General features: G+C 38.5%; 1 protein-coding gene across 1 annotated transcript in view; it reads right to left on the bottom strand.

Moving 5' to 3' along the window:
• The window catches only part of NPSR1 (neuropeptide S receptor 1), a gene marked incomplete at both ends in the record, with an annotated part of 208,662 nt that overhangs the window by 171,540 nt on the left and 12,116 nt on the right, over nt 1-25,006 (bottom strand). Inside the window, one exon of the mRNA XM_080930423.1 lies at nt 3,873-4,005. Within this exon, the coding sequence (XP_080786549.1) occupies nt 3,873-4,005 (133 nt within the window). The remainder of the gene's footprint in view (nt 1-3,872; nt 4,006-25,006) is intronic.

Here is a 25,006-nt window from a genome sequence, read left to right as displayed (position 1 = left end):
ACCACCTCACTGCTGAGCTGCTGAAGCCGCTTTGCCTCCTTTTCAGCTGTCAGGCTGGGCTGAGCCAGTGAGAGACTCTGGCAGGGGGTGGCGGGGGAGCTTCTAGCATTGATTTCGGGAGAGCAGATCTCTTTCCAAGAGGCCTTGTTACAGCTCTTAAGACAGAAGCTCTCAGAAGATGGAGCAATGCCTGCCTCTTTAATCCTTCTGACTAGGCTTCTTATATACAGTTTTGGGACGGGTCAGGGTTTGGCAGCCAGTACTTCCTATTGGTCTGGCCTGAGAGTTTAGGAATACCTCATCTACATATTTAGGGGTGTGGTTCTGCTTCTACCTGACTGGTCTGTCTTGTGCCTATGTGACATGTGATCACATCCTCACCTGGAGGAGGGACGTGGGGGCCTAATCTATGTGATTCAAATCTTTTCATAGGGAGGTTTGGGGGGCTGTAGCTATGTTAGAGGACCTGGTCTCTCTGGAGACTATGAAGCTACCTACTGTCTCTTAGGGTCCCTGGGGCTTCAAATAAATTTGAAGGTTACTCTTCACTGTCCACAGCCCCACAAAGGAAATGGAAATGAATAGAAACCCAAGGAAGTCCAACACCCATGAGTGCAAATCATATTATTGCTAGAAAAATGTAGGGTTTAAGTTTCCAGTCTCCCTCTTTGGCTCCCTGGGTGGTGAGTTGTAGAACTCATCCCATGTTTGGAATCTCATGCCAGGCTGTTGTACAGCAGCAGACCTTCGGCTATGGGATCTTATGTGAGGAACCACTGATACAGCATCATTGGGAATTAGCCTTGGGGACACGCTGTTTTGCCTCTAATCCTAGAATATTAGCTGTTTTAATTATTTTTCTACTATACCAACAGTTATAGTGTGTGTATAGGCTAAGTAGCCATGCCAAAATAACAATATCATCATCATATAACTTTAAAATTACCATTTATAATCTTCTCAGAAAAGATAATACCTAAAATGTAGTATACAAATTTAAAAGAAAAGCAGAGGATCGCTATTGGGTTGCTTTCCATTATAATGACAACATACATTTATCTTATGAAAAGGAGATATTTACTTTGGCTTATAATTTCATAAGCTTTGATCTATTGTGAAGGGGCTGTGTTTCCTTTGGGACATTTGATGAGACAGAAAATTATGGTGGGAACTTTTGACAGAAAAGTCCCCAACTTCCTGACAGTCAAAACAGAGATCAAGGAGGAAGCTCACAACACAAAATATTTCAAAAAGGTATTTTTTTTTTTGGCCAGAATAATTTTAAAGCAAAATGTGAATTCATATGTTTGCTAATGTGTTTCTCATCATAACTGGCTCTGGTATTATTTCTTTAAACAGAAACTTATTTTCTTTTTATAAGGAAGCCTGATATCTGTTGTTCTTGAAAACAGAGGATCTAAATGGATTTATTTGGAAGGAGTAAAAAGTAAGGCAAAAATAAAATAGTTAAAAATTAAACAAAATAGTTAGAAATTTTGATATAAGATAACAGACATTTGGAAATAAAAGAAAATTTAAAAATATACAGAAAGGGCATGTTTGTAACAACACAGTAATGTGACATTCTGGTAGCAGCTGACAGTTATAAGACCATAGCATATATAATTTTAAGATATTTGCTTTTTAATGATGTAATTATGTTTCTTAAAATGTTCACTAAAGTCTTTTCAGCATAAAAATTCATGTTTTCTTCAGGTAATGTTCAAGAAAACAAAAGAGATGGGTGTTCAGTTAACCTTGCAAGCAATGAAGTCACATGAGCTGGTGAAAATGAGATTTCAGTGAGAATGAGAGGTCATGGGAGTCTGGGGATCATGAGAAAAAGAAGGCATCATGGGAGACAGTACTAATCATGGAAGACAGGAGGGATCATGGGAGACAGGAGAGATCATGGGAGACAGGCAACCAGGGACATAAATAACAGGAGCTTAGAGTTACAGAAATTTGGAGACACCACATGGATGTAGGTAGGAGCATGAAATCTTATGTATATAAAATTTAAGAGTGGAGTTCCTCAGTGATGCCTGCTTTTGTTTATAAATGCTCTCAGTTCTCATGTCTTCGCATCTTTGCTACCAAAGATTCTAAAAACATGGATTCTTGGGTATGAGATCCTTTCAATAGATTTTGCAAAACATCACATTTTAGGACCCTGAGACTCAATCATAGACTACTGGCAATATTTTACTTGCCCAAAATTATTCTTTACTTAAAATATTTCTAAAAGTATCAAAGTATAGAAGCACTCTCTAAGACACCATGATCAATTAATTCCAGGCATTAAGAACAACCGTCAGTTAATAGGATCACATAAAACAAAGTAACATCTCCTTAGCAAAGGTCATTATCACTTGAGGGAAGAGGTCCTCCACCTAACTGGAAAGAACCTTCACTAGCTGTACATCTCACAGAGGGTTAGCAGGCAGAGTATACAAATAGTTTATTTTTTTTAAATAAAGAATAAAAACAACTTCAAGGAAACTAACAACCAAAAATAAAAATGGGATATGGAAATAAACAAAGTTCTCAAAAGAAAACCAAATGTGCTAGCTTGAATAAGATGTTCCCACAAGTCTTGGGCATTTGAACCCTTGCTTCCCCTTTGGTGGTTGTTTGGGTAGGATGGGGCAGTGTGGCTTTCCTGGAGTAACTTTGTCACTTGTGAGATGTGACATGGTGCTGAGGCTGAAAAAACACATAACATTTAAAATGAGCTCCTTCCTTCCTGTCTGTGGTTTGAGATGTGAGCTATCAACTGGGAGTTGGAGAAGGAGAGTGAATATGGTGAAACTGTCTTGTATTAATTAAAAAACTGAAACATTGTTAAAGAAATACAATGTACATCAATTTTCTTTAAGACATTTCTTAGATTGTGGTTCAAAGCCAAATTCCCAAGGAGTCCACTGCCATTATTGCATCTGAGACTATTTATAGGTCATGGTGAACATGTTGAGATGTGTTGAGCAGCCCCTGACAAGGATTTACCATTTCTCCTGTCAATACATACAACATTTTTTTTTTCTGTTTTTCCTATAATTTGATCATAATTAAACTACTTAAATATAGCTTGCTAACATATACCTCGGCTCTATGTTTGATTTTTCATGGTCTTTTTCTGAGCCTCATTTGGTTGCCTCCCTTTAGCCTGTGAATCCATGCTTCCTCCTCCTGAGCCTCTTTTGCTCTCCTCCCCCAGCCTGTGGAGCTCCTCCCTCATTGCATTTTCCTCTCCTGTTGGAACAGTTGCTCTACCACTCAGCCTTCTACCTGCAGGACCTTTCTTTCAATGTGGAGTTTTCCTCAGCATATTTCTCCCTTTCCTTCCAGTTCAGATGTTTCAGGTCCACACTTTTGAACTGGAAATGGCCTTCCCCACACCCGTATTGGAGTTTCCAGATCCACACTATTAGCTTACTTTCAAGCAACCTCCAGCAGCGGTGTTCCACATATTTCTATTTTGAAAGTCATGTCTATAGTCTTTAATCTGCAAAGAACTGGATATGTCACATTTTATCATTAAATATAGACCACTGTAGTTGATTCCTCATGCTTTTAAATAGGATGATAAGATACAATAACCTTGGCACACTAGGGACACTTTCCTATATAGGAAGGATGAAGCCCTACAGATCTTTTGTGAGGACACTGTGAGTGGCATGTTCATGTTGGTAACATAAGAAGTTATTTTCATAATGGAATCTTATGGACATCTAAATGTGCTAAGCTGGTCAGAGTAAATACTCAAACACGGCTTTTATATCCCTATAGAAATCATTACCAGGCTTGCTAACAAACCAGGAGTTTTTGCATGCAGCTTTCTTCTCTCCTACTGGTAATGTGCAGCGACTTACCTGTGATGGCCAACTGAGTCACAAAGAAGGCCATTCTGGACTTTCTTCTTCTTCTCCATGTGGAGAACAGCACAGCAGAGTTTCCCACAATAGTGAAGACAAACAGGACCCACAGGGTTATCAGCTGCTCGGTCTGCAAAACACAGAGTAGCATGAAACAGAGCCGATAAAGTTCCAGGGTGCTTCCCAGGACAGATGGTACAGGCACCTTTGCTTGGCACTGAAATGTCTTTTTAAAGTTTCTAACCTCTGCCCTGCCACTGCCTAACAACAGTTGACTCCTTTACATAAGCAGCGGAGTAAAATGATGCAAAGAAAAATTCTTCTTTGGCCTGGAGGTAAATTTAACTCCCTGTGAGAAATCAGCATGTATAAAAGAACACTATAGTCATAAAGATATAGGGAAAAGTGCTTAGAAATAATAAGGCAGATAAGTAAACCAAACTCACCAGCTTGGTGAACTATTGTGTAGCTCTGAAAGGTGAAGTGGTGAAGACTTAGTAGAGACACTAAAAAATACAAGTGTTATAATATTTAAGTGGGAAATATAAAATTGTATATTGGAAATGATTACAACTTTGCAAAATTACACATGCAGAGAAAGAAGTAATATGCACTAAAATGTTAACAGTGACTATCTTAGGCAGTGTGATTATGGGTTTTCTTTAACAAATTTCATGAGACAGTAATATTAAAGTTCTGCAGAATAATGTATAATTAATAAAGAGTACAGATGCCACTCACTTAAAATGCCAAGTGCCTTATAAGAACTTTTTCATGAATGCTTCAAAAGGAGCTTCTTATCTGCTTGACATCTACAGCACAGAATACCCAGAGGTTCTGGGACACACTAGACAGCAGGTGAGGTATGGCTTAAGGCTTGTGAGGAAGTAACAGAACACGTGCTTAGAGGAATCCAGCAAAAACTCGAAATCAAAACGGAATCAGCCCAAGAGGTCTAGGCAAGATCATCTTACGAGCAGACCAAACCAGGGCTTCAGCACAAGGACAAAGAATCCCAAATGCTGATAAAATTTTGTGTGTTATTTAGCTAGGTTCTGGAGTGTGAATTTTTGGGGGAAACACTCATCTAAAGTGGTGAAGGCAGAAGGACATTTGCCTCTATAATGTGGCAGCCCTCATGCAGTGAGTGGACTTCCCAAGGGATTGAGTATTAACAATCCCCTTAAAAGATGAGAATATCAGTTTGTAAGTGCATTTAACCTACCTAACATATCAAACATCATAGTTTAGCTTAGCTAATCTTAGCTGTGTTCAGCACATTTAAATTAAGTCACAGTTTGACACAATTGTCTAACATAAGATCTGTTTTATAAGAGAGTGTTAAATAAAGAAAGCATATGGGATTTGTTAACAATGGTCACAAATAAATGCTTCCTCTCATAACTGTGGCTCACTGGGCACTGTGCTCCCTGTTCTCACCCAGTGTCACAAAAGAAGATCAAACCACATGCTGCTAGCCCAGGGAAAAAAATACAAGCTCAAAATCCAGAGGACTCTTGATGGAGATGGACAATTGGCTCAGTGGTTAAGTACTCGCTTAGCCTTGACAGAACTGTAGTGTGTTGAAACCTCAGCAGCACAAAAAGCAGTATTTCAATTGAGTGCATGTTCTTTCACATGACTGTAAAGCAAAAAAAAAAAAAAATCTCAAGAATTGAAGTATCATTAAGATAAGGACCTTAATTACATACACTCTTGTCACAATCTGTTTATGGTAAAATGATGGCTGGTACGCTCTGTGCCTGCAGAGCTCACCAGTAACCCTACTTTCTGCTTAACATAGAAATGATTCTAAGTTATGTGATACTGGAAGAATAAATTCTTTTTAAAGAAACCAAAACATTGCAGACCATATTCTTTTGGGCTGTCTTTCCATTTTAATCAACTCCCCATTCCAAGGTAAACATCATTAGAATGTCATTTACTGTTAATTAGCACACAAAGGATTAGGTTCATTATGAAATTTTCAAAAAATAGAATTTTGTAGACTCCCCTCTTCCTTCTCTTCCACTTCCTTGACCCCACTTCTGCTTTTTAGTCCTTAGGCACTTGCTTTCCACAGGCATGTTCATGTGTTCCACTGCTCTCCCTGTCTGCTCCCTAGACAGCTTTTCTTCCTCTTATGGGGATGCTTTTATGGTTTTATTGTTGGCATTATGCCAATGCCCCGATTCAGATTCACACACATAATCAAATCTTATTAAAAGCCATGCTTTACTACCTGGAGAAGAATCTGTGATGTGTGCCTTTTATCTAATTATTCCAAGATTCATATGCTGCCCTGAAATTTTTATAATTTTATTTTGTTTTAGGTTTTATAAGTCATACTTTATATATAGAAAAGAAATTTACATATTATGTTAAACTGTACTAGAATATTATATAACTATCTTTCCTTCCATTTATTTACCTAACAATTAAGTGTTCACTATAAAGGATTTATAAATTAAAAAGAATTACACATTGAGATTAGGCAGATCCATAGTCCATACATTTTGATAAGCTTCTATAGAGGTAGAGCTGCTAGTCTGAAATGTTGAGGTTTCACACTGGATTTTACATCCTCATTATATTAACATATAATAAGCTTGGTTTTGGTTTTTTGTTTGTTTGCTTGCTTGCTTTTTTGATTTGTCTTGAGAAAACTTGTCATTGTATATCTCTGGCTGACCTGGAACTCAAAATGAACCTCAGGCTGGTCTTGACTGTTAGAGATCTGCCCACCTCCACCTAGAGTGTGCTGGGGCTAAAGGCGTAGCCCACCACTTTCTGATGTATGGTAATACAATTTTTTTAGTTAAGTTTTTAAGTGGGTCAATGCAAAAAATGTGTTCAATAAGTAGTCATGTCTGGTTCTGTGGCAATGGTCCATTATAAAGAATCATATTGCAAGTCCAGCTTTACAGCAGCCACTTCCTCAAAGGAATAATTCATGTTGTGTTTTTTAATAGTGCAAAATCGCTCTTGCTACTTCAATATACACCTGGTGGAAGCCATGACAAAGTTAAATCTAAGAAAAAAAATAGATTTTTTTTTATCTTGACCTATGTGTCTTTTTCTGGATTTCTTTTCTAAATTTTTAGGCTTTACTCATGTATTTTTCTTTAAAGTCAAATATAGTGCTAGTGAAATATAATTTTGATTATGGTCTATATCCTGCCATTGTCTTGAAAATACTTTATAAACATACACATGAAATAAACAGACATATGTTTGTACGTATATTAGCTTTTTTATTTCCTAGAGTTAACACTATACAATTTGCTTTTTTTAAATGAGCAGGAGAAACATCTATATAAAAGTGATACTTTCACACAATATAATATACTATTTCATGTAGAAATGGAATGAGAGGATGAGAAAAATGGTTCAGCTATCTGGGAAATTGACTTTGATTATCATGTCATACATGGTATAAGAAGAGAACTAACTCCAAAAACATTGTCATATTCATATATATGCTGTGACTTCTTTGTATTCAAACATACACATAAAATATATAAATACAAACATATGTCAAATACATGTATGCACATATACATACATACATATATACATACATTAGTCTAATAAGATAGTTTAGTAGAGGATGGGGAGGTAGCTCAATAAATTAAGTGCTTTTTGTGAAAATATGAGGACGAGTATTCTGTTTCATAGCACACAAGTAAAAGCTAGATACAGTGGTACATCTCTATAATCTTAGCTTTGGTATGGTAGAGAGACTACAGGGGTTTACTTGTTAGTAAGTAACAGTAACACCTTCTTTTGAAACAGAATTTCTTGCTCAACCTGGAGATAAATATTTGGTATAGGCTTACCCTATAGCTAAAGACTCCACTCACTGGAGTCATAGAACATGGAGAAAACAAGTTGATACTTAGGAATCTCTACCCTACTGAATAGATTTCATGGTTCTGGAAAGTTCTGTGCACACTGTGGGAGGAGAAATGTCATCACTCTTATAAAGTTTTGAACACAACAAACTACAACAACCATTGACCAAGCAAGACAGCCCCACTGTTGAAGAGCAATATGAACATGATGGAAGTAACAAATCACATTTTTATTGAATCTAAGGCCTGTTCCATAAGATGGAACCCATACCCGTCACCATCAACAAGGTGACAAGAGATCAGCCAAAGGCCTTACAGGAGAACCCAATATGAACACAGTATTAAAATGACACCTAGGGAGTTATTGCTAGACTCATAGAATAGAACACCTCTCAGACCTTCAGCAATGCAGACAATAGGAGACTATGGAGTTCTCAGTCCTAGATGAGATGTTTATATTATATGCTTTTCTTCCAAAGCTCAGAGATCTTCTCAGAAAAGGAATGGAAAAAATTTAAGAGCCACAGATGGTTGGTAACATCAAGGGGACAGTTCTTTTTCTAGACACAGTAGGGCAGCTGCACACATGAACATTAGCAGTTGTGCCAGTATAAAAAAAAACCTATGCAAATTTAAGCTAGGAAAAAATCCAGCATGCAAACAGTGTATGTACATGAAATCCCACCACTATTTGATGAGGTACCAGCATCTGATAGCTGTCAGGAGAAGAAGGATCCATTTTCTTTAATGATATTACTTCTGTAGGTTATTTACATGCCAGAGCAGGCTTCGTTCCTAATGTCTAATTGGACAACACAAACTGACCCCAGAGGGGGCTGAGAAGAAAATCCAGAGTTACATTGGAAGGGTGTGGTGGGTAGAGAGGGTGGTTATGGGTAGGGTTGAAGAAGGAGAGCAAATATGTTCAAAGAACAGTGTATATATTTTTCAATGAATACAAATGTTTTAAAAATGTAAGGTGAGACTAATAATAATGTAACCTGTGGCATAGAACACACATGTACATGCAGATACACACGCATGCACACACATATTTACACTCATGTACATGTGCATACAGATACACACATGTGTACACACATGTACAGACATGTAAAAATAAAATGTTGAGATGCTTATAAGGCTGTGGGAATGGAGCACACAGGGAAATGAGTTGAGTGAAGTCAAATTGTCTTACTCGCTAGATTCTTCAGATCAAAACAGAAATGGGGGTTCATTTGGTTACCGTATGCCAAGTTACAGAGATTTAAAAAAGTCCTTAGGATATTCCACAATGCTATTGTTTCCAGAAGTCCAGAATGAATGCAGCACTTCTGTGAACCCTAGAACGCATCAGGCAATATTTCATCCTGGATTTATAGATGGAGCCTGTGCTTCTATAGAATATGGCCTCGGTGCCATTGTTCTGTGAAAGTAAATGAGGGCAGGCAGGCAGGCAGGCACTCTGGCAGTCAGGGGTAAAGGGAAGCAGAAATGCATGGAAAAAGAAAAGGTCTGAACATTTCAATATATTAATTTCAACTCTAGTCTAAGGAGAGGGTGGATCAACAATAGTCACCTCCGTTATCCCACCCAGAGACTCTAGTTGTACCATTTCTTTGGGAAGGTCACTGTAAATGTCTTGGATGCTGTTGAAAACCCAAGGAAGTGATGATTTTTGCTGCCTAGACTGCTGCTCTTCACAAACAGGGGAAAGGGCATAACGCATAAGGCCTTGCACACTTCAACACTCCTTGTAGTCACATGAACTTGCTATTCCACATTTGTTGGCAAACCATAAAAGGTTACTTGAAAGGTTACTTGAAGTCAAGGTGAATTGCTGTTGACCATGCCTAAAATTATATGGCAAATAAGGCTGCCTGCTTATCCCTGTGTTCACCATAACAGGGAGAATGCAACTTTGCATCATCCAGATATGACCTCGCCAGGCAAATCTTATCCTCAAGGAACGAGATTAGGGAAGAATAGACTTCCCTGTCCTGACATAAGAGAAATAGAGCCACCTCTCATTCAGGTTCTATAATGAAATGGACAGAACAGAAATTTAGTCTGTAAGAAATGTTCATGGCTTTAAGGCACAGGGTCAAGAAAGGAAACAGGAAACCAGGAGTTCAAGTGAGCTATTTGAGCCAACAATGCAAGGGCCTGGGTTGCAGCACCAGCAAAGAAGCTGGGCTAAGAGCTCTCCTGCCAAGATGTCATGTTTACTGTAGCAATTACATCCGAAGAAGCTAATGAGTGTTCCTCAAGGGATCTCTCATAATAATACAAATTCCAGCAATACGTGGAATTAAAATGGTAAGACATGAAAACAAAATGAAGGCACTAAAAAACCACCATGATGTGCCAGTTTTCTTAACAGAATATAACTTTGCTTTTTTAATGTAACTCTACATCAAACCAAGAACTTCCTGGACTTTGACATATGCCCTTTTAGTTAATCTTCCTAGCAACCATAGAAAGGATTTTTGTTCTTGGGGTTATAGGTGAGATTATTGAAAAACAAACCCATGTTGTCGAATGAACTCAATCTGAGTTAGCTTGATAGTTCTATCGTGTGGAATATAATAACAGAAAATCAGTTCATCTGGCCTATTTTGTAGTTTTTTGCATTCTAATATTACTATTAAACATTAAAAACTGTAATACTGACTCTCTATTGGGGGTTTGGGAGTTTATTGCACTTCAACTATTTTTTAAAACCATCAATCTACAAACTTCTTTTACATGCATCCATTTCCCACAATATCCATCCCAAGGTGTGATTCAGATCAAATGAGTGGTAGATTTTATAATATTGCAGAATTACCAGTCAACATGTTGGAGGGGGTGTTTCTGATCTAATTGTTCCCAAATTGGCTTTTAATATGTCAGTAAAGAAAGCTGGGGGCTAATTGCTGTGTAAAAGGTAGATGTGAGACTTCCGGGTCCCAGGAAGAAAAGGAGGGAGAGGACGATATATATATATGATTTAGAGGAGAAAATGCCAACATCAATGTGAGGTCTCAGGAGGAGCTAGGGTCTGTGGCCACTATCACAGGCGATTATTGATCAGGGATGTTTGACAGGGGCTAGATGGGACTAGCCACTAAAGTTTAGGGCAGGTAGGGGAATCGGAGATAAGATATTCATAAGGGCACACTTCACCTTCTTGTAATTGTAGCACTCAGCAATTGTGTCCAAAGGCAAATGAAATTAAACAACTGTGTATCAGTGTCTTTATCTGAGATTTCAAGGGAAACTTCGTAGGGGCTGGTAGCACGGTTACTTCCTGGAAAAAGATGGTAGCGTAAACTACAGGCAACTCTTTACATTGCTGGGGTGGAAACGAGCATGTCCTCACAAAGACAGGACTATCTTTCATCCGTACTTTCCAGTCTCATAAGTGAGAAATATTTATGACTGACCTGTCCACATACCTCCTTCCTCTCCAGACTGGGGATTTGTACATGGGATTTTATGTGGTTATGAGATTTAAGCACAGGTCCCATGCCTGTGTAGCACACATACCCTTTACCAACCAAACCTTCTATATTCTTCATGCTTCATGTTTTTGCCTGTTTTCAATTGTTGTAGCAAATACCTGGTGCTAGGTAATATATGAAGTAGTTCACTTAACCAAAGCTATGGTGATTCAAGAGCACAATACTTAATTTGTATCTGTTTGACTCTGGAGAGAGCTCCTGGCTACATTATAATTTGCCAGACACCATCATGATGGGAATATTGTAAGAGAGAGATTCTAGGGTAAGAAAAGAAGCAAGCATAATTCATCAGCCAGGGCATGGGTATCAATTCTCTCCAGTCATCAGTAAACTTAAGCTATTATAGCTAAAGTGTCTGCCACAGTGTTCTAGTTAATTAAGGTTCAGCCACCACAACTTCATTACTCTGGGGACCAAATTTGCATATTGACCTTTGGGGAACATATTCAAGACATATCTAAATTGTAGCCCCTTACCTCTTTGGTTTATAATAAAGGGTCAACAATGTTGAACGGTGGTAGGGTTAATTGTAATCTAACATTATTCTATGACTATATATCCATGTATTTATAATTCTGTTTTGTGTGTGTGTTGGGGTTACTCACATATGTATATCTTTCTATATGTATTTGGGTGTGTGTGTGTGTATGTGTGTGTTTGTGATGTGTGTATGCATGTGTGTGTATTTGTGGACACCTAAAATTGATTTTAGGTACATTATTTTAATATACTCCAATTTTCTTTTAAAGTGAGTCATTCTCACAATGAACCTGGAGCTCTTTAGCCTTTTTACCTTTAAACTGGTGGGATTGCAGGCAGCTACCAAATCTGTCCTAGTTTTTACATGGTTTCTGAGGCTTGCAAGCACGTACTTTACCCACCGGGCCATTTTCCCAGTCTTCCAGTTCATTTATTCCATGCAATCAGTAGACACCTGAGTTGCAGTAGAGAGTGCTTCCTGTTTCCTCTTGCATGTCTGTGTTTCTAGGCACGGAGATAGTGTGGAATGAGGAACCTCATCATTCATTAACTAGATGATGTCCAAATACAACTTCAGTCTTCTAAATGTTTTATCACTTGCTGTATTTGAAATTTTCATTTGCAAATAGTATCTTTTATTTACTTTTCCCCAACTGACAAATAGTGTTTTGTATGACAGCAATCTACTTTATACATTTCTCTTTTACTCTTCATATATTTCTTGAAGCTACCCAGCTTGGAAATTATTTACCTTTCATATCCTCACAAGCCCCCAAGTCATGCTGAAATGATTTATGAGTTTTACTCTTTCTATTCTTAATACATTTTAATATACCTTTCCTAACTATCATTTCGGCATATGTATTAAAGTGTCATAAACTAAGAATCATTTAGCTATCAATTATGTCTTTTAAGACCATCCTCTGTTTTGCTTAAGTTCTGGCACTAGAGTTCTCAGCTTCACTTAAGAAGTTTGTGGTAGGATATGAACCCTCTATGGTAGAGGGAATTCTCCTGTACATGCACAGCAGCTGATGCTGGGGGATAGCCCTGTGTTCTGTTTGTAACCATCAGATATGCATTACAAACATAGACTGCAGAGCAGTCTTCCATCTAGAATTTTCTTTGTCTGCACCAAGTCAATTTTCTAGTTAGATGTTTGGTTACTTTCTTCAGTGTTTCTGAGTTTTAGATACAAATTTATTTGGGTTTGGTCTTCTTTCACTGTGAACCTTTTATACATTTATTTTTTTAAATATTGAAAGGCTCAACATTTAATATTCACGTAAATTGAACTCTATTATGTTTTTCCTGGCCATGTACCCTCTGACCTCTGCCATGGTTAGGTTATTATGTGACCTTCTAGGTTTTCTTTATCTCTCTTCTGCCTGTATCTATACTATTTAGCTCTTGGTCCTTCACTGTGAATTTTATGAGACTTTATTGAGTGTTCATCTATCTTACTTATCAAGTTATCTTTTCAGTCAAGATTATTGAAGTAGTGCTGTTTTCATGTTAAAACAATATTTTTTCTGAACTCATCCATACCCTCTCTTTAATGTCCATTCAAGTCAGCAGAGAGTATGGACGAGTTTCTAAGATTCCCATCTCTTTCAGGAAATAAGTTCTGTAGATAGAAGCATTTTGATACCTCAAGCAATTTCCCTTCATAAAATTTATTTGATTACCTTCATAACCATCTTTTTCTCCCAGCCTGTGTAGTGGTCTGGGGGAGGGATTTATTTCTACCCTTGCCTCGAAGCTCTTTGATCTCTGTTGATCTCTTTCAACCTTGTGCGAAGAAGGAAGAGGAAGTTAGATTGCTTTTGATGTTTTCTTCTATCCATGACAAGTAAGCTGAGAATAGTTCCTGGGAGGAGACAAAGGTGGGATGAGGAATCAGGTCTGTCTTTACCACAGACTTCATTTTTCCCATAATAATGTATGGTCCTGCAGAAGCATTAGGTAGTCAGGTATCTATGTCGTGTTACCTGGAAGAGGGTCTTAGTCACAGTGCCCCACAGTGACATCTGCAGCATTTCTAGTAGAAATCTGCTCCCTGGAAGCTGCCCAACCTCCAGTGTGGAACCCTGGTGGCTCCTCAGAAATGCTAATTTCAAGTCAATTTTGTATATAGAATTATCTATATAGACTTTAAAAATTCTTTCACCTCTACGTCAGTCAAGGAGTTAAGTTCCTATCCCTCTTCCTCCTCCTCTTCCTCTTCCCCATCTCTTCCTCCCCCCCTTCTGCTTTCTTGTTTGTTTGGAGTGAATTTGGGACCTTGATGATGCCCATGAACAATCTAGTGGTGAGCACATCCACAGCCCTTATTTTTCCCTTTTCAGCTTGATACAGAGAATCAAAGAGCTTCTCCAGATGGACTTAACTCATTGTATGAAGCACTTGGGTCTTGAACTTGCCAGCCTCCTTTCTTACTTCCAAGGTAGCTGAGATCAGAAGCCCATGTCTTCCACCTTTGCTCACTAGTTTCTATTTTTTTTTTTTTTTTGGTACAGAATGTCTTTTAATTATATTTACAGTCTAATGGTCTCCCACAGGCAAGTTGAGACAGTCAGAAGACTCAGGTTCTCCACGTTGAAACTTGATGTTATACTTTCAGTTTAATTTGAAGGCACAAAGAACTCTGAAAGCAAATTTACTTTTCTTCTTGAGGTTTGATGGGCAGATTCTATGCAAGTCCACTGAGGTCCTTCCCATCTCAGGAAACTTTCAGACAGAGAAAGTCATCTTTCTGATTTCTGGGCTCTTTCTAAAAGTTTACTTTATTAATTTATTTATAAGTTTGTACAACATCTATTAATTGTCCACTGTGTATTAGATATAATCTAAAGTATGGATGCTAAAAGGGATAATAAAACATACAGCAGGTGTGTTCAATTAAGTTTAATCTTCTCTCACTAAATATAACTTTGAAAACACTGGACTGCTGCTAATCATGATAATCACATACACACACATGCTAGTGAAGTAACACACACACACACACACACACACACACACACACACACACACACACACACCAGTGTAATGTGAAGATTTGGGGAGTTATGGTTTCTGGAGCTGAGGTAAGGGAGATGCTGGGGTGACACTTTCCACAGAACTGAGTGGACTTCTGGAACTCAACTAAATTCAAAGGCTTTGGTTCATGTCCAGGTGAGGTTCAATGTAGGCAAGGATGTCTTTGACTTTGTTTTTTTTTTTATTGCCAGAATGATTATAAAAATAAAATCCACCCTAGACAAACTTGATGGTTTGCAGTGTTGAAGGTGAAAGGACTTGGGTTAACTTTGTGTGCAGTGTCATAGGAAGGGTTCTATCCTTCAGGACAGTTCTGAGGGTGCTCAAATTCTCTATGTCCACTGTCATCTGGACGACTCTGATGTCCTGCTTTCTAAGTTGTTTTTTTTCACTTTTTTCAGAAATAATTTTTTTTTATCTGACATTCCCGGTATTTACATTTCAAATGTTGTCCCCTTTTCTCCCTTTCCCATCCCTCCTCCCCCTTCACTTGCTTCCATGAAGGTACTTCCTCTTCCAACAACCATCTCCACCCCAGTGCCTTAGTGTTCCTTTACACTGGGAAAACATACCTTCACTGGACCAAAGGTCTATCCTCCCATTGATGCCAGACAATGCTGTTCTCTGCTGCATATGCACCTGGAGCCATGGTTACTCCATGTGCCCTCATTGGTTGGTGTTTTAGTGCCTGGGAGCTCTGGAGGGTTTGGTTGGTTGATAAGTTGTTCTTCCCGTGGGGTTGCAAACCTGTCATCTAAATTTATTAGGGTCTCTGTTTATGTTCCTATATCTACCGGATCCTGATGGTGGCCAATACCATTCTTGACCTTCACAGAATATAGTTGAGGACTAAATGCCCCCTAGTGGTCACATGAAGCAAAATTCCTGTTGACTCAACTGGGTTGAAGTCATAGAAGAATTTGTAATTTTTCTTTATAATTTATTTTTACATTTATTATTATTATTGTTATTATTATCTATTTCACGTCTGTATGTGATAGTGTGAGAGTATATACACACTCATGCATGCCATGGTGCATATGTTGAAATAAACAGACAACTGTGAAAGTCAGTACTCTTTTTCTATCCATGTGAGCTCCTGGGTAGTACTGTTTCCTATTGAGGCCTATTCATGTCCTGAATTTAGAATTCTCCATACCTAAATGCAGAGTGCTTTCAGTCCTGTGGATGACAACTGGCTGATATGATGATGTCAGCTGCCTTGGTGGGAGCTTCCGAGTACTGGAGCTCAGCTCTGAAGAGATGACTCACAGGAGTCCATGATGAATGAATCTCATGCCTGTCAGAGCTGACATAGGACTGATAGCGTGTGTGTGTGTGTGTGTGTGTGTGTGTGTGTGCGCACGTGTAAATCCCCTGATGATCTTGACATCTGTTTGGCTGTGCTGGCTAGGTGGATGGAAATTTGACACAAGCTGTAGTAACTTGGCAAAAGAAAACCTCAGTTGAGAAAATACTTCTGCTGGATTGGGCTGTAGGACAGTTTTTAGGTTGATGTTTGCTGTGTGTACTCCACCACTCCACCACTTCTGGACTGGTAGCACTTAGTCCTGGTGGTACTAGGCTGGCTGAGCAAAGCAAAAAAAAAAAAAAAAAAAAAAAAAAAAAGAAAAAAGAAAAAAAAAAAAAAAAGAAAAGAAAAAAAAAAGAAAAGAAAAGCAATCAGCAATCAGCACTTCTCCATGGTTTACCAATCAGTTCTTGTCTCTAGGTCCTGCCCTGCTTTCCTCACTGACAGATGGTTACCTAGAACAGTGGAGTAAATAAACCATTTCTCCCCAAGTTGCCTTTCAGCTATGGTCTTTTATCACAGCAACAGAAGCCCAAAGACAATGGCCCCAGAAAATGTTAACAAACATGTGAGATGGATAAATGGATGCAAACGCAGAAAGGTTCAGTTGTCATGGGGAGAATCTCAGGAGACTGAAACCATTGGGCCATTCTACTTGACCCTGGATGTGTCAGGCTTGTCTGGAGCAGAAGTTGTGAATTAGATAGATGCAGTTGGAACTATCTTTCCCATAGAAGTCCGTCAATGTGGAAAACAATAGCTTGAAGTATATTTACCTGTTTTAAAGTGAGTGGCTTCTTTGGCTTGTCACATTACTACCAGAGTCCATGTGTAGCAATATGTGATCACTGTTGATCATAGACCAGGTTCAAGGCATCCTTAAGGAAGCCTTCCATGTTGATTCACTCCCATCAGAACTTGGCTGCTGTGGTGTCCCTGTGCTCAGTCTTGCCAGTAAGCAGACGTGGACGAAACAAGTGTGCCTCTTGGCTTGCAAATCCTGTAGCCTGGATCCTGATGCAGCTTTGCACACAGGGAAGTTCATGCGTTACCTGCCCACTTGGTGGATTTCTTTCACACCTTGGGCAGAGAGAGTGACATTCCCTCATACTGTACCTTATGCCTTCAAGTTGTAAACAATTTTCATCTTCATTCTGATCCAAACATTGTGCAAAGCTTGGCTTGGAAGCTGGGTTGGAGAAAGCCTAAGGTCAATGCTGACTGCACAGTTTGGACACTGGAGTGGTGTGTGGTTGCCGCATGACAGAAATCACAAATCACAAAGTGGTAGAAAGCTTCAGCTGCATCATCTGTTCTGCGTGGGGGTTAGAAAACGATCAGCACCCTCGCGTTTTCATGGTGTGTTTTGTGGATGCTGTTAGTTATGTGATGTTTAAAACTGATATTTCAAACACAGGAAAGAGTAAATATCTGATACTTTTCAAGTCAGGAAATGAAATTGCAGCAAAAGGTTCAATGATAAATTCATAAAGCCTTGTTCTCAGCAAGCAGCAAAGACTTGCCTTCTGTTGAGAACTGTGTGACTTTTCTCCCAAATGCTGGGGCCTAATTAAAGCTCTGTTGATTTTTTCCAGTTTGCTGGAAATACCAAAAGCAAAACTATGAATTCCTAATTTTTGAGAATATAAGATAGCAATACTTTTAAATGGACATTTCAGTGAGACTGACAAAGGCAGATTGCAAAGCTTTGATTCCTCAAGACATGGGAAGTTTGCCTTTCTACTAAGTCCTGGAGATGTCTGGACAGTTACTGAGCAGTTAGCAATTTCTTGCTCTGCACTTTGTCCTATCTTCCCTAATCTCATATTGCTTTAGGAGTCATTAAGCCCACTGGCTGTCATGGAGGCCCAGAGGTAGGATAACCCTTGTTTAGAGGACTACTTCATTCTTCCCTAAAACCATCTTCTGAGTATGGAGTTTTGAGCAGTCACATTTCTTTATTCATCTATCTATCTATCTATCTATCTATCTATCTATCTATCTATCTATCTATCTATCTATCTATCATCTATCTATCTATCTATCTATCTATCTATCTATCTATCTATATTTAAGATGACTAACACCCCCAGCAATCCAGCTGTGATACCTTTGAAATTACAATTAGAATATTGGAATACCAACTGCTTTTCTGTATTCACCATCTCCAGCTGTCTTACCTAGAAATAGCTAGGGTTTCTACATTGTATTATTTAGCTCATTTTCATATGCATACGTTGTGAGGAAAAAATTCAAAATATTATAAATGTATGTTTAAATGGGTACTTGATTCCAATTTTCTTCTTTCAGAGGCTTTTCATAACTCTTTTATGGACATCTAGAACAGAGAGTGAGACAGCATCTTTAAAATATCTGGATCTTTCTGGGGACTGGCAAAACAAGTTGGTGGAAGACCTTCTGCACAAAGAATAGATGTCTGGCAAGGATAGAATTTGAGAATAAAACTTGTCTTGTACAGTATAGCAGAGCTGTATAGTTTTGTGGATCAAACTATCTAGAGTAGGTGTGAATCAAGAGTTATTCTATGATCTTTTGAGGATTGAACAAGGGAAGGTATTTATTTCAAGAAGAGAATAAACTAATCCAAAGTTGTACGGCAAGTCCCAACCATTGTCAGTGGCAGTTGCAGTTGGTCTCAATCCTCAACTTGGCAAAAATGTCTACAAAGATAGAAGTCCCTGAGTGCTGTTTTCCAAAAGTACAGTGGGGGAGGATGGAAATATCTGTCAACTCTAGAAAACTGAGTTCTTTTCCTTCATGAACAAAGAGTTGGCTGCCATTATGAAGAACCAGAAAGACCTGGGTGTTCTTGACTTCATGATGAGCAAGCTGGATCTCAACAGTGACTGGAAGCAACATTTTCAAGACTTTCTCAATCTTATTGGCAGATTAGCTATAGCATGCCATAGTCATGCTTCCGGACTTCCCAGGAACGTATCTAATCCTGTCCATTCTCTTCCAGCCACCAAGTCGTCACCTCCTCCACTAACCCATCCATACCTGCACTGAGCCAATCACATCTACCACACATGTAGCCTATGCCTATTAGTAAAAATAAAACAGTGCCATGTTTTTAATGTAAAAATAATGCTTACCTGTCTTACAAATGGTGTAACATCATTCAGTTGGCTTACAGTTTGCAGGGTTATATGGGAGTCTGAACCACAGAGTTTATAGTGACATAGTAAGGACAAAGACTAAAAAAAATGTCTGAAAGAAAAATGTTTATAAATGAGCTGTTGTAGCATCCCAAATGAGGAATTTGAGGTGAGGTGGCCATGGTTGATGAGAACTTGCATTCTAAAAAGTACAGATTCATAAGTTAAGCTGAGTATAAAGACCTGGAAAATGGTCAAGCAGAGAATTGGCAGGAGGGAAGATAGGGTGAGCAAAAAGTGCTTCTTGAAGAGAGATCTTGGCCATTCACACACATACATAATGGGCATCTAGCAAACAAAATTAATAGTGAGGAACCAGAGCTGAACAATGAAAGAAAACTCTCAAAATGAGACATGGTCTGTCCTAGGTCTTGTCCTAACCTAGGAGAATTCGTGGAGAAAATATTGTCCTTCTGTCTTCTTCCATGGCAACACCATCTTCACAGGTGGCAAAATTAAATGTGTGCTTCTTCCCAACAACTGCAGGTAACCACCTATAATGTGTTTCTTAGTTTAGTGTATAGGACATGTTCAATGACTGCATGCATATTTCTAGATTGTGCAGGGAGGATTAGTCAACTGGTGTGGAGTGTTTAATCAGCAGTGCTGGGAGCCATAGACTAAGCTTAATTGAATGTGTTAATTTCTTATTCCATATCTCGTTCAGTCAGTAAGGACTTAGAGCATGGAGCTATGCTCACATTATCATGAGATTCAGTGTCCTGGTTGCCAGGAAACTCTAGATTCAGCCAACAACAGAAATACCACCGTTCCTTATGTACCTGAACAATGGCTCTTGTGACTCTTTCTTGGCACACAAGAGGATGTCCTTATTAACCACAAATGAGGTAGATTGGAAGCTTTGAAACAATTAAATTGTGAGGTTCCATTTGAATTCCCACAATGCATCAAGCCACAGCTGTTAGAAATCATCTGAAACCCTATTGTGCTTTGAGTCTATGGAGTAATTAATATTTGCTGAGTAAACAAACCAAGTGTCTGCTACATATGAAGAACTAGGATTAACATTTAAATTGCTATTTAATCTCTAGACTCTTGAGATAATAAAAACTAACATTTGGATAAATCAGGTTCAAATCTCTACAATCAAGTAGAAGTCAAGCTATTCTGTCTTCCACAGTCCACACTGAATTGATTTTAGCATTTTTTTCCTACCACAATCCACCTGTGCTCAAAGCTCCTTAATAAAATAGTGCAGAGCCCTTGCCCATCCCCCTGTGTACTTTACCTCATCACTAAATTACTTATATCACCCAGTGCAATGCAAATGCTTTGTAAATTGTTGTTATACTGTGCTTCTTGAAGAATAATGACAGGAAAACAGGCCTGTATGTGTTCAGAACAGATCCTTTGTTACTAATATTTAGTGTTTAGATGTGGATGCAGATTCTGCAGATACGGAGGGCCAACTGTAATTACTGCAGAATAAAAATCAAAAGACAGCATTCTTCCTGATGAGAATTCGATTGATAGAACTAGGGCAGTAGAAATATGTTGTTTCTGTTTTTGTGGAAGGTGGTGTCTGAGGGATTCTCATGGACAAAACCATCTCATTTCAGACTGGTATTTTTAGCTTATTCAGGGGATTGAAAATCAAACAGCTAAAACCAACAAAGCATAAAACATGGATTGCTGGCAAGTGGAAGGCAGAGACAGATGCCAGGGCTACAATATAAGGCTGAAAGCCCTGAAAAAGTAGAAGAGGCATAGAATATACAGAAGGTAGGGGTAGCACCCAAACTCACAAAGTCTGGAAGCTCCATGCTTCATGCATCTAAGTTTGAGACTGCTGACCAAATTGTGATGGGCTAATGAGTTAGCATGCACCCAATTCACCTAGCTGTTCATCTTCCCTAGTTTTCATCTGTCCTCTCATACCCTGCCTCCACTCTTAGGTCCCTTATAAACAATGTGAGTCTGGGAAGGAGACACACCTTATTTAACATCAAGTCAGTTACTGCATCTACATTCTGAGATCTACAGATTCAGCTGTCTGTCTGGCTCCAACTGCCACTCTCATCCAAGTCTGGGATTTTGCAGGAGGCCTGGTTACTCCAGTAGAAGCCAGTGCTCAGAGACAAAGTTATTTCTTTAGCCTGATGCCCAACACTGTCTGACACATCTCCCTTTTATTCACTGCTAGGCATGGAAATCCAGCATGCTGAGTGGCTCATCATTAACAGTGATGATGGAAAATGGCAGAATATTTGAAAAGTAGGGTTTTGTAGAAAAGACCTATTGAAAGGAATAGGTACTTCACAACTCTTATGCCCAATTTGGGTTTGACTACTTGGAACTGGATTATCAAAAATGATAAGGCCATTAATATAAGAAACCAGGAAAGAAACCACATGGAAAAATTAATGTGGCTCATTGAAATGTCCCTGCTTAATTCTTATACAGTATTATGGACTAATAATTTTAAGATAATGTACATCTCCTATTACACAGTATAAGGAGATGCCGAGAATCCCCACAACACATCCATTTGAACCAGGCTCCACCCCCATGTCTAATCTTGATTGTCAACTGCATTTGTAACCAACTAATATACAAGCTGTTGGATACTCCTGGTAGAAATTTCCTTTCTCTCTGTCCCTCTCTTTTGTTACTCTGTCTCCCTGTCTCTCTGTGTGTGTCCCTGTCTCTCTCTGTTTCTCTGTCTGCCAGTCTCTCTCTGTCTGAGTCTCTCTTTTTCTTATCATGCACACATTTCATAGTAAAGCCTCACTATTTTTAACAATATAAATTAGAAAACTTGGTGAGACATATGTGCACTGCTATAGTGTAGTGTTATAGATTCTAAGAAGCAGGTAAGAAAGTATATACATATCGGAGTCTTGGTAGTAGGCATTCTTAGTGTCTCCTGCACAGAACAGAAGAAGTAAGTTACTGTGAGGCAGGGCAGAGGAGCAACAGAAAACCCAGGATAAGCAGATGGGAGGAATGGATATAATTACAAACAGACAACTCTAAGACCTTTATTTCCTCTAAAGTTTTAAAGTATGCAGTTCAAATTCAAATTATGAGTTGCCCAGGGTACAGTAAAGGAATGATGGGATGTATCAGGATGACACATGATTCTACTCTCATAGTTGAGGCAAGAAGAGCACTCCAATGTGTGACCCCTTCTGGTGGCAATCCACATCTAAGACATGCACAGAAGAAACTTTGCATTTTGCCTGCTTGCTCCTACTCTCACTGACAAATTCATTTATCCCATTGCTGATGCTGATATTAAATCCAAACCAGCAATTCTTTAGGATTATCCAGGCCTCCAGCAGCAGATTTGGTGCATGGGATATCCAGCCTTTTGAACAAAGTAACTGCTATACCTGTGGCCTCTCCAATGTGAAGCAGCCATTGTTGGACTACTGGACTACTCATCCAAAGCCAATTTAATGAATCATATAAATTGATGTAGATAGAGATAAAATAGAAATAGAGAAGGAGATATGTGTGTGATTCTCTCAGTTTTATCCCTCTTTGGAGAACTCTGAATAGTGCTACGCATATTGGACAGAATTTGTTATCACAAAAGCATCCATATACAGAAGACATTTAGAATCTTCCCAAAGGTAAGAGAATGCTGATAGCATCATTGTTAATTAAACGTTAATGCTTTTTTACTCTTGTTAGTTTGGATTCATGTTTATGACTGAAAATTTATTATACACATTCCCTATAGTCTAGATTAGTATTTTTTGTGTGTGTTTTTCACGTTCTCCCCTGAAGAACTTTGTTTTTTAAAGACCTTCACCTACTATATTTGTCCTATAACAATCATATATTTATAAATGGTAAAACTCAGTATGTATTTTTAAATGTATATTTTCTTAGTTTTTATTTTTTAATGTTTTATATGCTGGGACAGTCTTTGTTTATATTCAACATTTATTCTATTGATTTTGTAAAAATTCAGTTCCATAATTTTACTTTTCTTAGAAAATCTTTTGGTTAGAGACATCATATACCCACCCAACTCCCCCTAACTTTATTGACAAAATTCCTTTCTCTATTTTGGCAACTCTGTATTATGAAATCCACATATGCCGAAATATTTCCTTTTTAAGAAAATTAATTTTTCATTATTGATCTCAGGCTTGTTGTACTGACTTTGTGCTGCTAAGTGATGTTTATTTTACTGGTAACTGAGGAGGGCATTCCTGCCTTTTGTTATCCCTGCTCAGACTCTGAGCTTTTTCTCCTGAGTTCTTTCCTGCTTTCCAGAATGTCCCTGTCCTATAGGCTCCTATGTTGTGTGTGGTAAAACCTTTAGGTACATTGAGCAGGTGAAGAAGTTTTGAAGAAGCCTGAGGATGGGGATGGCCTAGCACAATGTCACATCTATTTCCTTTAATAACATATGGTCTACTTTGTTACTAAAAGTAACATTTTATTTAATAACATTTGAATTGCTTTTTTACTAAAAGCCAACTTTTCTTTTCCTCCCAATATTCTTTAGTTTTCTTTATTTTTCCCCTCTTTCTCCTCCCCTGATCTAGGATTCTAGAAGTCTGTGTTGGGTAGATCATGCATTACTAGGTCCCAGGGAGACTTCAGTTAGCAGAGATCTCTTTTCACTGTGCTACAGTGAGTGGCCGATGTGTGGCAAACATAGAAAATAAACATTAAAAATGGTTATTTGGGTTTTCATCTTAACACAACCTAATTTAGCTGATATTAAATGAATAAATGAATGAATCAATGAAAGAATGAATCAAATGATCAATAGAAGAGACAACATGCTTTGCAGAATTAGCCTTCTGGAAACTAGTCTTCAGTTTATTATGTGTTAATAGTGTCTATGTTCTTGAATATCCTTTGCATGTTTACTCAATTTAAGTAAAAACTCCTCAAAAAATACTGAGTGTGTTAGAAATAGAATCAAGTTTATTCTCAGCCAAAAAGCATATTTTATTTTGTATTGATTGCTTGTATTGACCAAGGCTAGAGTCTATAGCAGCAGATGATCAGAGGGAAGCTACATTTGAACACACACAATATTCCTTTCAAATATTTATTAACTTGTGGAATGGGTGAACAATATTCCTGAGCAAAGACTTGCTCAATATCTGTGTATGAATGGAATTTACAAGTTTGGGTAACAAGTTAAAGGGTACGACCCTGGAGGTACAGAATAGATTTATTCAGAATAATTTTATGCTTCCAATTGATTGATTAACGAAAACGTTTTAACATCATGAGTGGAGATTAAAGCAAAGACTAGGCATTAACCAAACATGCAAGGTGTAAACAGAATGTCATGGGTTGGGTGGCAAGGCCACTAGGGGACACTGGCAAAGGAGTTGCTTGAGAGAGAAAGGAGGAACCTTCCTGGCTTCCTGGGATTCTGTCAAGATTCTACTCAACTCTTCCTCTTGCTCCACCTTCTATTTCTCCCTAAAAAAGAAGGTTCTTCTAAATTGAAGAGGGAAGGAATTCCATGTAATTTCTCTGCTAGCTTGTGCGGTGGGAAAATTAGTGCTGTTGAGGGGATGAAAAGTCAGAAGCTTCCTAGAACCTAAAAAGCAGAGAACTCACTTGGATATATGGAGAATCTGGGAGGGTGGAAAACTGAAAATCTTCAGGTACTGAAATTCTGAGGTGCAATAGGCAGAGAAGATGATAAGCTGTGCATCCAGACATAAGGGGTCCAAGAAGCTGGTGTTTGAGGGAACATCACACCCTGCCCCACCTGCCATCTGCTCTGGGCTTGTTGAGACCATCTCAGAAA

This window comes from Micromys minutus (genome assembly GCF_963924665.1).
Source record: "Micromys minutus genome assembly, chromosome: 16".
Taxonomy (NCBI): Eukaryota; Metazoa; Chordata; class Mammalia; order Rodentia; family Muridae; genus Micromys; species Micromys minutus.
The sequence above is the reverse complement of the archived record's forward strand: the minus strand, read 5'-3'. Positions and strand labels throughout refer to the sequence as shown.